The sequence below is a fragment of the Trachurus trachurus genome, assembly GCF_905171665.1.
Source record: "Trachurus trachurus genome assembly, chromosome: 1".
Classification (NCBI taxonomy): Eukaryota; Metazoa; Chordata; class Actinopteri; order Carangiformes; family Carangidae; genus Trachurus; species Trachurus trachurus.
This window is the reverse complement of record NC_139891.1, coordinates 6966197-6979398: the sequence shown is the minus strand read 5'-3', so window position 1 is coordinate 6979398 and position 13202 is coordinate 6966197. Positions and strand designations below refer to the sequence as shown.

General features: G+C 43.1%; 1 protein-coding gene across 1 annotated transcript; it reads left to right on the top strand.

Moving 5' to 3' along the window:
* Positions 1–405: 405 nt before the first annotated feature.
* LOC310994766 (histone chaperone asf1b-B-like) lies at positions 406–11884 on the top strand. The gene is made up of 4 exons (XM_083983583.1): positions 406–727; positions 1888–2003; positions 2196–2372; positions 10795–11884. Exons 1-4 carry the CDS (start codon positions 619–621, stop codon positions 10990–10992), a joined length of 600 nt encoding a protein of 199 aa, XP_083839709.1. The 5' UTR covers positions 406–618; the 3' UTR covers positions 10993–11884.
* Positions 11885–13202: the final 1318 nt, after the last annotated feature.

Sequence of the window (13202 nt, the reverse complement as noted above, 5' to 3'; positions counted from 1 at the left end):
TTTGTACAACACATGATTTTCTTATTCTATTTGGATATGAAGAAGAGATGCAGTGACACTGTATGCAACTTGAGAACTGGGTTGACACCTGACCTTTATAGCCTACAGTCTATGCACCTGACACTGGGTTTTTAATGTAGCCTACCATCAGGATTTACAGTAAATCCATATTATTAAATCAGTCTGTGAGGTACCTTTAATGTTTTTAGAAAATACATTTTCAAGAGGAACAAAAAGCATCCCTTGTGATTCGTTATTTGCAGTAAAACAGGGGCTAGAAGTAGTTCCTTCGCTTATCACAGCACCGGATGGCGTCTCGTGTGGCGTGACAAATGGCCGGTAGAGGGCAGCATCGTGACAAATGGCCGGTAGAGGGCAGCATCGTGACACGGACCAGCGAGTGCGCTTCTCGAAATAAATAGAGCGAAGAAGATGAGGATGACGTGTTTCCGCTTACGGTCCAGCCGCGGTGGAGTGATGTCGAAGGTTTTGGAGAAGAAAAGACCAGACTTCAACTGACGCACCGCAGGACAGGCACCAAGCGAGCACTTTGTTCACACAATAGAAAAGCCGGTTATTTCCACAGGTTGAGGTGCCTCAGAAGAAAGCAATTCCGCCATGGCCAAGGTACAAGTGTTAAACGTCGCTGTACTGGACAACCCGAGCCCCTTTGGAAATCCGTTTCAGTTTGAAATCACGTTTGAATGTATGGAGGATTTGCCTGAAGGTAGGTTATCGTCTTCAGTTGCATATACTAGCAGTAAACTCGGAATGGGCGAGCTGGTGTTAGCTGTTCATATACGAGCTAATTTAGCTCTTCTGGTAACTATAACGCCGCGTGGAGGTTGGTTTTAGCGCGAGTAAGTGACAAATGCGTCGTCTTTCTCGACGACACAGATGTTAACTGTCGTTGGAGCTCTTCAGCGACATTTCATTTCATTTGACAAGTTGTTGAAAATTGGCGCTGGCGCGTTTGTGCCCGGCGTCCCGCCCCCTGCCTGCAGTGATTGGCTCCCGGACGTTCCGCGGACTTATTTCCGCGACGCTGATTGGTTCATCACGTTATGTTACTGTACTAACAAAAAAAAGCTTGACAAGTTGCCGCGAATCGCGCGTTTACACGGCAGGGAACCAGGAATAGTTTAGTTTGTTTGTTTTTTTAATATAAAGAAATAGACGGTATGTTTAAACAGAGCAGCCGTTACATTATAGAGTTGATCAAATAATTAAATGTACAGTTTTAGAACCAATAGTCAACTGAATGAAATGAAATGGAATACTGTAACCTTCAGTAAAAGGAAATTACTGAAGGTTACAATTTGGTGCTAAACTCTTAAACAAAAATGTGATGGCCACATGTGAGTTTTAATACTAAAACACAGCTTATTGTTGGGTTAGGTTAGGTACTTTCTTGTATGAAGGTATCTGTATCATATGCCAAGCAAACTCTTTGTTATTAATGTAGAATTAGCAAAACATGTTAGCCATCTGTAGCATCAACCATAGGAAGTTTTTTTTTATTATTATTAAACAAGTTTTTTTTTAATAGCACATTCTTTAGGAGACACAGGGTTACATTTAATATTCAACACTTCATCAGTAGACCTACCAAGTGTTTTATTATCATGCAATTTTGGATTTGTTGTCATGTGAGGCAAATATTCTTTGTTCCAAAGTTTAACTCAGATATTCACAAATAGATACTATGAACTAATCTGTGACAGTAAGAAAATATACATGTATTTATTAATTTAAAGGAAGGAAGACATAAGTTAGGTGAATTATCTTCTTCTCTGGAGGAGATCATTAATACTGCTGTGAAGATTTGGTTAAAAACAGCAATGGAGTTTGTCACTTCTTACTGTTGTCTTGTACCTGTGCTGTCAGACCTGGAGTGGAAGATCATCTACGTGGGTTCAGCTGAGAGTGAGGAATACGACCAGGTCCTAGACTCGGTTCTGGTCGGCCCGGTCCCGGCTGGCCGGCACATGTTTGTGTTTCAAGTGAGTAGCCTGTAGTTACGTGTTTTCTGTCAGACAGTTTGTATATTTCTGTTTCAAAAATGTGCATGCGCATCAATGTATTATATTTTCTTTAATTTTTTGGTTTTGTCTGCTCTGGCACTATGTTAATGGAAGGTTTTCTGTTGTTTGCCTTGATGAGATTTCTTCCACTTTGTGTCCCCGTGCTCTCAGGCTGATGCTCCTAACACAGGGCTGATTCCAGAGAGTGACGCAGTAGGAGTAACGGTCGCCCTCATCACTTGCACCTACCGTGGACAGGAGTTCATCCGCATTGGTTACTATGTCAACAATGAATACACAGACCCTGAGCTACGGGAAAACCCACCTCTCAAACCAGACTACACTCAGGTAAATACAACACATCCACCCGCTTTCTACTGCAGCAAAGTGACTGAGAAGACAACTTTTGTGTTGCAATTATTTACAGTTTCCTCAGAAAGACAGAGGATATTGACATACATATAGAACCATGACAGGGGGCAACAGGTGCTGCCTGCAACATAAACAAACTCTGTGACATCAATTAGTTAATTCCTGAAAAATCCACAACCTGCACGCCCCAATAGCCCTAACACCAAAACAAACAAAATGGACATTTCCCTGTATCACAAGTATGCTCCCTTAACTCTTTCGCGACCATTGACGAGTTAACTCGTCACAGCCTGCCGAACGTTCACGACCATTGACGAGTTAACTCGTCAAAACCGTTTTTTTTACAGATTACGATAATAGACACTCTGAGGTACCCTGTGTGTGAATATGGTAGTCCTCTGATATGTAAAACTGTTTTAAACTAAAATCAAAACATAATGTTTTTTTATAAACTGTGTGATCTTGGTTTTGTTTGAGTAATCGTTCTCCTTGAATGCTGCTCTGGGGACAGCGTGCAGAGCTGTGCGGCTGTCGGCTACAGTGTTGCAACTTTCTCGCTGAATCTGGCGACTTTCCAAACCCTCTTTTGACAAAAGCGACCGACGACAAATCTGGCGAGTTTTTCCGGTGTTGTTTACAAACGTTTCTGGTTTGGAGACTCGGATCTGAAAGCCCGTTATCACAGCTGTTTTCACGGTGCAGCGGAGCGGGCGCTCTGCAGCGGGGGCTGCGACCGGCCGCCCCCGCCCCGAAGCACCCACCGCCGGCCAGTCACACAGCAGTGTCCCGGAGCTGCTGCGCTGCGGCCAGAGACCCACACCGCTGCACCGCTGCTCTCCAAGCTGCCACACCCCCCAGATATGCCTACAAATATATTTATTTAGCCGTAGAAATGATTTGGGAGACATGCAACACTGCAGAGTACCGGTAAAATGAGCCGATTGCCACTTGACACAAAAGTGCGTTTTTCTCTGAAACTAGAGCGGGAGCTCCGTTTTTGGAGAAACCCAGCTCTCTTCTTCTACTTCGTCCTCACGAACGAAACGGCGGAAAAACTCGCCGTTTTTTCGTGGAGCACGTTGTAAAGTCACTCTTCAATCACGTGAAGACCGTTTGTTTCTAGGTGACGTACAGAGTTCGGTTCGACGTGAGATAAAAGGTAAACAAATAGCCAAAAACATGTGGTCCTGAGCGGATGTGCTGAAGAATTAGTGTGGTCGCGAAAGAGTTAAGGCCAGACACGGCAGGCAAAAACATCGTTTTTTCATGCACTTATCAATTTTGAGATTTTGAGCTATTTTGCTTCCATAAAATGTCTTCTTTCAAACTAGTACAAAGAAATGGTCTGAAATACACTTTGAGGATGTTTATTTTACTTCACTTTGACTTGTGTCGCCTGTAGATTTCTCCTAAATTCACTAGAACTGAGCGTTCTATCGCGGCTACTGAGCCGCGTCTGTTCAGACTGTCATATCAGGTATCGCTGTGAAGCTCTCTCTCCTGCACTAAGTTGTCGGTTCCAAAAGTAGTCATTTCCTTTGTACCAGCAATGAATCGTAAAGGTACGTGGGAGGGTTTTATCCTAAACACGCCATCTCATTGGCTGGTGTCGTTTTCGACAGCGTGATTCGCTTAGAAGCATCACGTGACGTGCTCTGACCGGCTTTTCTTCTGACACGGAGGGACTTTAAAAATGAGGAGAGGAAATCGATTTAAATCCTCACATAAAATAAAACAGCAACTCTCACTTGCTAGACAACAAAAGACACAGCACAGAAACTCACCGAGCGATAAGATCCCTTTACAAAGTGCGTCATCGCGGAAGCTGTCACCCGTTAAAAAAAACAAAAAAAACAAGTGTTGGATGCCGTCGGAGACCAGCGCGATACACAGTGGTGGCTTCTTTTACACATCAGACGTCTGAATGAACTGATCGGACATTTAATATGTCCCAATTGCGCTGGTACAGGGCTTAAAATTAACATCGATCCTCAGAATCACGTGTTCTGCAGTAGTTTACTTCTCAGTGACAGAGGTGAAACGGATGTGACACTGACATGGGCCAGAGATGACACTATTAGAAACTGAAAACATTGGTTGTCATTATTACAGATGAGCCCAACTACACCTAAAGTGTTTTTCTTATTTTTTTTTTTTTTTTTTTTCTCTGACCTACTGGCCCACACCTGGAACTCACAATGGCCAGACACCCCTGTTTCCAGCTCTACCTCCTAAACTTAAGGCAACTCTTTTATTTACTGACTTACATCATTGGACAAACTGATTAATCCAGGTGTGTCTGAGTAGTCACAATGGTCAGGCACACCTGGATTAATCAGTTAGTCCAATAATGTAAGACAGGACATAAAGGAGCTGGTTTAAGTTCTGGAAGTGGTGGAGCTGTGCATAGAGCCAATTTGTGGAATTTTTGCAATAGAATCTTTAAAGGCCGTTTTCTCAAAATTAGTTTTTTCTTATACTCTGAACCTGAAATCTCCACTTCAGCAGCACTTACAGACACCAAACCTTCCAGTTTTATTCCTGCCTATATTCTGAAGGTTTTTACAGAGGGGTTTGTTGATATATCATTCAGAGCCTGATTTATACAACAATTTATACCTAAAAACAGGGCTGTGGTTACAGTATTTTCTCATTTACAGAGTGATAAAAAGAGATATCCAAAATCCCCTCTGTAAAAACCTTTGTCTTTAACTCATTGAGTGCTGCGCTCCTTTCCAAAGTTTTAGTCAAGTGTACCGTTAATTTAGACCATTTTTGACGATCAGCGTATTCTATATTATTGCCACCAACACATACTGTAGCTCATTTGAAAGGTGAAACTTTATGCTTCAAATGGCCACAAACCGTTTGTTTCTACGTGCCTCCGTTCCTGAGAAAAGTCAAGCTAAACATGGCTGGGTTTCACCAAAATCCCTGCTTTTTTTCTAGAAAAGGAGATACAGGGTTTCCGCTACATGTAATTGATCGTGGCGCACCGCCACGGCAAAATAAAAGCCGCCACACCTTCAGAATTATGATTTTTTTTTTTTTTTTTATGTTAAAACAATGTAAAGCAGGTTTTCCACTAGGGGTTGCACAGACTAGTCCCCTGCTCCACAATGACGTTTTGAGCTTGACGTCGACTAGTCGCTGATCATGTAACATAGGCTACAAGAGTAGCGGCTTGAAACAACAGCTGAGTGGCTGAATGAAAAAAATACGAGCGCCGTCAAGCTGGATAGAACGAGCGCGTACCAGACAGGAAGTCGGGCACAGAAAAGGCGAGAGAATCCGGTCAATTTTCAAAATAAAATAAATGATGATTAAGTTTACTGTCCGTCTATAAATATTTGTCAGTTGCGTCTGCACACAAGACACACATCCATAGGCTACATACAGCGCTAGACAGACCTGTGTGTGTGGAAAACCGAGTAGCCTACAGACGGGTCGATGTTTGACCGGCGTGGAGAGAGAGAGCAGGAGAAACTGCCGCTTCCGCGGGCAGTGTGTCCGGGCTGCCGGCAATTAAAAAAAAAAAAAAAAAAAAACTCATATCGACAGCTTTACGTCGCGCACAACAACAGCAGCAACCAACCAGGAAAAACAAAAACTGTGAGTGAAACTGTGACTGAGCAGGACTGTGATGGTGACGAGGCCTGTGTGTAGTTTTCCTCCCTAATTGTTTAATGGACAGTAGCTACAGTATTTTCTTTTGCACCTGTATATGTTACAAAAAAACAAACTGATTTACAGTTTGTTGTTTATAAAGCTGCTGTTCTGTGGACTAATTTCTGTGCGTGAGCTGTCTGTCAGTGAATACAGATTGTTGCAGAGCATTTCCCTCCTCCTGGGATTGTAGTTATGATGGGAAAAATATGAATGATGTCATCAGCGACTAGTCGACGGTCCGGTCTCGCGCGCACCCCCCCCCCACCCCCACCCACCCCCCGTCGATCAGACCACCCTCGCCGCCACTCTTAAAAAAAATCCTGGAGGAAACACTGAGATAGAGCGTCTTTTATTAAAGGTGCTCTGTTTGTGCCTGTCGCTCTTCTGACACTCGCATTTCTGGATCAAAGGGCTCGTCTAAGATAAATATATACAACAATTGTTGTTCTATTCACAAAACCACCATCGGGGGCGGGGCGCCACTAAACAACAATAACACAGACGCACCGTGCCGTGTCACAGCCTCTTGCCGCGGAACGTGAGGGTCTCTCGGCCACAGCAGCTCGGGAACACCGGTCCCACCGGTGGTCGCGGTCCGTCTGTGGTACGGGTCGGTGGTGCCGGTCTGCTTTGACCCAGAGACCATCACATTTTACCACGGGAGGACCTTGGGGAGGACACGGTGTTGCTCCAGATGAAGACCAGGCGGGACAGTCGGCTGAGAGCTTCCTGTTTCGGCTCCGAGCTGCTGGAGCCTCACGGGTGCGAGCAGAGCAGCTGCGCTGCATCCACATGCAGAACTCGGTTTGCAAAAGCCGAGTTATGATGAAAACTTCCAGATCATGAGCTGTCATGAGTTTTTGATCTATTTCAGTTCTGCTTGTCGTAGAGTCCCCAAATTTACACATAAAGGTTTATTAAAGTGTCTATTTTCATAATTTAAAAAAAAGAAGAAGCAAAAAACGAGAAATTACGTTTTTGGCACTCAACGCATGGGAATGAAAAACGAGAAATTATGTGGTTGGCACCACCAATGAGTTAATATGTCAGCAAAATAAAATAAGAATTTTGAAAGTGGCTTTATCCAATCTTCAGATTTCAGGTCTGGAAATGTACACAAATTCATGCATATTTAATTAGATAATGTCTCATGTCCATATTTAAACATAATATTTAACAAAACATGTAATACAAAAAATAATTCTCTCAATGTAAGTAAGAAGGTTTCATGGCAATAGCTGTTAGTTAAATGTTTTACCCTATTCACCTGTAGTGTCTCGCCTTAAGTCACTTTTATTTAATCCTCCCACCAACCATATTTTAGATTTGAGTCTAGGACAAAAAGTTAGGGGTGTCTGTGCTATTCCAGGTGAAGAAATCGCAGCCCTGTACGATAGGTACTTCCTGACCATGTACATTTTTTGGGATGATTTTACTGAGTTGCTTTTCAATGATCTGCACTCAACTTGACAATGTCATCATCACAGGTGACTTTAAGGTACACATTGATGCCATAGAACTTGTGAGAGAACCAACCCATGATAAAGGTCACACTCTATAACTGGTCATTAGTAAAGTTGTTAATATTAGAACGTCAATGTACTTGATATTGACTGTGTATTTTTTTTTTTTCATCAGTCAGCAACTCCCAAAATTGTCCCTTTTTAATTAACATATGTTGAAAAAAGATATCACAACTACCACAATTTCAAAAGGTGTGGATGATCTAAATTCCTGCACTTCTAAAATTGCTTATGTTATTGATGTCATTGCTTTATTATGGTGAAATTGATCAGTTCTTATCAATTGATAAGCAAAGGGAACAATGCACAAACACTCATTCTGTTAGGGTCCAGAAAAGGGAGTGTTGGAAAGCAGAATGAAAATGGAATAAATCAAAGCTCTGCTTTTACTTTGAAATCTGTAGAGAAAGTACAAGCATGTGGGATACTACATGGACTGCATTTGTGAAAAGGAACTTTTGAAATGTACAGTATATAGTTTTCTGCCGCCCTCTGGTGCTCTGTGCAGGTAACAGCAGCTTAAAGTAAAAATGTCCTGGACAGTTTTTCCTTTTATTTACCCAATGCAACAGTGTGAGTGCTATTTCTTACACAATAGGCGTGTGTGGTTTTGAAGACACCTAGTGAAAACAACCACAAAGGCAAATGTTTATGTCTGAAGACAGATTTTGTCACAGTGATGCCATCACAACTGTACAAGATGCAGCCACAAAACTTAGCATTTGTAATTAAATAAAGGTCAAGTTCAAAGCTAAGCATGATGTGACCTCTGCATAGCTATGGGTCAGAATGTAGACGGATGTTGCCATGATCTTGATCTTGGTGCATTTCATCATTTTAGCACTGGTGTTAACAAACTCAAAGATTCCCCCTAGGAACATTAGTATTAAATTTCACCTTTTATGTCAATTTACTCCTATTTACAGGGTTTTGATTTAAGAGCAGTACCCTGCTGGCTGTGTGTTTCACTCCATCCTTCAGTTGGGGGGGGGGGGATTAAATACCAATAGGGGTGCATATATACATATTATATATATTATATATAGGGCTGGGACTCGATTAAAAAAATTAATCGAATTAAAGCAGAAGTGAGTGATATATTTGTGTTAATATAAGTCTTAAATAGTTATATCTTCCGACAGCAATCACTTATATAGAGTGTTTGGACTGAAACACGGGTCTCTCAGTCACTCTGCTCTGCTCTGAGCCGAAGAGAAAACATTTATCGTATCCTACAGTTTTTATCCAATGAGGAGAGAGAACGGCATGCAGGGCTGTGTGTGCAGCCAAGGAACGCCGTGAATGTGGTGACGTAGCGACGAGGACTGTTATGGTGCGTTCAAGGAAACTCGCATTTTTCCACCAATACATACTGTAGCTCATTTGAAAGGTTTAACTTTATGCTTCAAATGGCCACAAACCGTTTGTTTCTACGTGCCTCCATTCCTGAGAAAAGTCAAGCTAAACATGGCTGGGTTTCACCAAAATCCCTGCTTTTTTTCTGGAAAAGGAGATGGAGCGTCTTTTATGAAAGGTGCTCTGTTTGTGTCTGTCGCTCTTCTGACACTTGCATTTCTGGATCAAAGGGCTCGTGTAAGATAAATATACACAACAATTGTTGTTCTATTCACAAAACCACCATCGGGGGCGGGCCACTAAACAACAATAACACAGACGCACCGTGCCGTGTCACAGCCTCTCGCCGCGGAACGTGAGGGTCAGTCGGCCACAGCGGCTCGGGAACACCTCGCTCGGGAACAGCTCGCTCACTCCCCCCCACCCCCCTCTAAAATCAGTCCGATGGCGCGCGCGCGCACACACACACCACTGGTGCTGTGACACTCGGTCCCTGAACCGTCGGCTACACAACACAACGATGGGACTTTACGTTTTCATTCTCCATACACACTCGTTAATTAACAGCACACACTACGACGGTGACATTAACGCGCGCCGCCACGTCTGCTCATAGCGCAGCAACAATGAAGCAGCGTCAGGCCGTGACACCGTCACTGAAACGCTCCGTGGAACCGAGACATGACACGGCGGGCCCGGTGTAAATGTTCTCAGAATCAGCTCCGGTGACCGCGGCGCTGACGACTGGGGGTGAGTCACGAGTCTTGGTAGAGCACGGCCGCTGCAGCGACCCTCCGACAGTCCCATCGCTGCGTGTCAATCCCCCCCTCTCACTTTCTCTCCGCGCCCCCGTCTCTCTCCAGCTGCCCTTTCAAAATAAATGCATAAAAAGCCAGAGAAAAAAACAAAGTAGGGGAAACACTGCTTTGTTTTCTCTGTCTTTTTATGGCTTAGTAATTCTTTCATTGATGCAGTAGCAGCGTTCAGTTACCACGAGCGTAGTTGTGACCCGTTGTGATCATAGATGGCATGGCATATATTTTATAGTCCCTTCAAAATATAAAGAATCCCATGACCAGCCAAACTCCTAAAAAAAAGCACCAGGGCCGTTGCTAGGAATCCTAGGGCCCCCTGAAAGTATACTAAAGTGGGCCCCTGCCCCCTGACTTTTCCACTTTTTTTCATAGACTACATATCTATTATCATTTCTTATTTAGCCTACTTTGTTTTGATGCTAATGCAGCATTACTATGAGTATCAGTCAGGGTCTTATGCAGAATAAATCAGTCATACAAAGATTAGACTACTGGGGTTTTTGTGGGCCCTACTGGGCGCTGCGCCCCTAGAGTTATCATCACCTTTCTCCCCTATACAACGGCCCTGTATGGCACTACAGGACCAGTTAAATATAAAACACAATTTTATACAATATATATAAGTAGGGGGTCCCCGCTCAATCTCTCCATCAGTTTGGGGGTCCTTGGCCTGGAAAACGTTGAAGACCCCTGGTTTAAGATGAGGGCTGCCATGTTTTGATGTTGTTGTGACGTCAAGTCGGAAAGTCGGAGCTCTGCAATGATACCCAAGTTTCCGACCTCTAATTTCCAAGTTTGACGCCGTTCAATTCGTTTTTGACAAGTCGGAGCTCGTTTTTTTCTGAGTTGTCTTGAACGCAGCATTATTACTCATCAGTTTAGAGTAGCACATTTGTGACAGTACACATTACAAGGTGTTAACTGAGTTTGAAAACTAAGTGTACACCAGGCAGGGAGGGTGTGATGTATTAATGGAAATGGAAGATTCTTTGTTATCAAATTCTGATATTTGACCCATTGTTTTTATTATGTCAGCTCCAGAGGAATATTTTGGCCTCCAACCCCCGTGTGACCCGTTTCCATATCAACTGGGAGGGCTTGGCAGACAAAATGGAAGACAGTGAGAACGTTGACCCATCCCCCAACATCAGCAGCATGCTCCCTCCATCCTGTATACCAGGAAAGATGCCATCTCTTGGACTGATTCCAGACAACTCGATGGACTGCATGTAAGAATAATCAGATTAACATAATGGACATGAAACTCTTCTTATCCGTACACTCAACCACATCGCAAACACACATTTGGACAAGGAGGCCGTGAATGTATCGATGTAACACATGGCCATGAAGAAGACACATGGACATGGCAGCAAATGCACTCTTTTTATATAGCATAAACAAATGGGATGGATCTGGAAGTGTTTTTTGTTTTTCTGCCCACTGTCTATTTCAACACACTGAGAGATCAACACAACCAGCATTGCCTTGTTTTATGTATCATGGTAAAGATGAGCCGAGAGAGAAAACTTTAGAGTAATTGGTGTGAGGCTATCTAAGACAAGACTGGAAACTTGCAAGTCATACACGTACACTGATATTGACTTGTCTGGTATCCTTACTGTGCTGCTCATTTAGCGCTGTACAGTGCAGATCCAAGCTATGGGCAGTACTCTGTGTGGAAGAATAGTGTAGCAGTAGCTTGCATTATTCTGAAGGTATGTGCCATCTGATGTAAACCAGTAGCATCTGGAGCATCTCTGCAAACAAATCTTGGCTTTACAATATGGACCATGTTCAGGGGTGTGTTGCATAAGCTAGTGTTACTTGCATTTAGCTGAATAGCTTATGCAGAGTACTGTGTTCTCACAAGTTTAACTCTTGAGTTTGTCCAGATGATTAAGTAAATCTCCTGTTCTGAACAGGTTCCAGTTCAGAAAAAAGTTTTCTAAAATGTCACATACAACGTTGGTAATGAAGCACAAAACATGGAGGTAAATGTGACGGAGAAGACATGGATGCTATATTACAGTCAAGTTGTTTTTGATAAGTTAGGATTACTGTAAATAATGTTAACCAAGTGCTTATTTTGCCTTTAGGATAAAAAGCCTTATTTTCTTTATGTACTTACTATATATATTCTGTCTCTGTATCTGTTACACATGGGTCAATAAAGTTTGTTTTGTGGATTACGTGCTGCATTCTGGTAATCACCACATCTTACACTGCTGCTTACCATCGTGACTGGTGAGGAAAGAAGCACAGCAACAGCATCGAGACTCAGCCCGTCTGTGAAGCGCCTGCGTGCGGGCATGCATTGACCCACTCTTCCCCCTCCCCTCTCTGCCTCCTTTCTGTTTTCCAATTTCATTCATAAAATACAGCAGCATCACACCACCATCTTCACTCTAGCCTCATGTTGCTGGGCAACTGCAGCACAAAAGGGAGGGGAACTGTCTGCTCACCCGTTTTATCTCTCAGTTGAAGGGACTAACTCCTCCATCCATCCATCTGTTACTTTTGTCTGTTTTTCACATGTCTATACTGCTAAGCAAGACTCTGAATGGTAAGAACAAGCCCAGGCCTTATTAAATGCATTCATATTTGGTATGGAAAACCATGTGCAGCATCACATGCCCTCTCACAGCCACCTGTTGTAGCACTCAAACAAGTTGATCAACAGTTAATTTATCAGACAATTCTGATTGTGAAGCTGCAGGTTTTAGGTTCTCAAATGTTAAGCTCTGTCTTGTATCACTGAATATATCTCTGAATTGGATATCTGTCAGTCCCGGACTGTATAAAATAGGGAAGCTAAAGACAAACGATTACAATCAATTGTAATTGATTGTAGTTCCTGGGAGCTGTATACAGCCCAGTCTAGCTCTCACAAAGCCTCAGTGATAAGTTTTAGAAAAAGACTGATGATTCAGTATCCTAACAAAAAGGTGGATTATACATCAGTAGTGTGGGACCCCTGTGCATAATAATGCAGGTAGCTTTGGAGCCCTAATATGATGGCGTAAGACTGTTGGATCTCAGATTTACAGCATGGTCATTTTAAATTCAATTTTACCAATACCAGCTCATTATTATTGAAATTGGACATTCAGATGCAAATTTGTGTGAAATTATGCCTTTTGAGGTTCTGACTAATAATGGGTCCTGGCCTGGGGCATCTGCTGCCACTCGGCCTGAAGGTAATCCAGGTGTGGGACTGGGAGAGGATGACGGATGCTGCTGGACGTTGTGACTGACTGTAAAAGGTCGGTGGTGGACGGTGGTTCTCTGTGGGATCATCCAGGCTGTGATGGCAGAAAGGATTTGACGAGTATTTCATTGAAGTAATTCATTCCCCACCCAGATAAACTCTTCCCTACATGCACTGCTGCTGCTGCTGCTGCTGCTGTCTGCGATCTGTGTAGAGGTCCTGCCAGCCAGAC

Coding starts and splice junctions, on each gene's coding strand:
- LOC310994766 (XM_083983583.1), top strand. CDS start 619: ATGGCCAAGGTACAAGTGTTAAACGTCGCTGTACTGGACAACCCGAGC. Junction 728..1,887: donor TATGGAGGATTTGCCTGAAG/GTAGGTTATCGT, acceptor CTGTGCTGTCAG/ACCTGGAGTGGAAGATCATC. Junction 2,004..2,195: donor GGCACATGTTTGTGTTTCAA/GTGAGTAGCCTG, acceptor CCGTGCTCTCAG/GCTGATGCTCCTAACACAGG.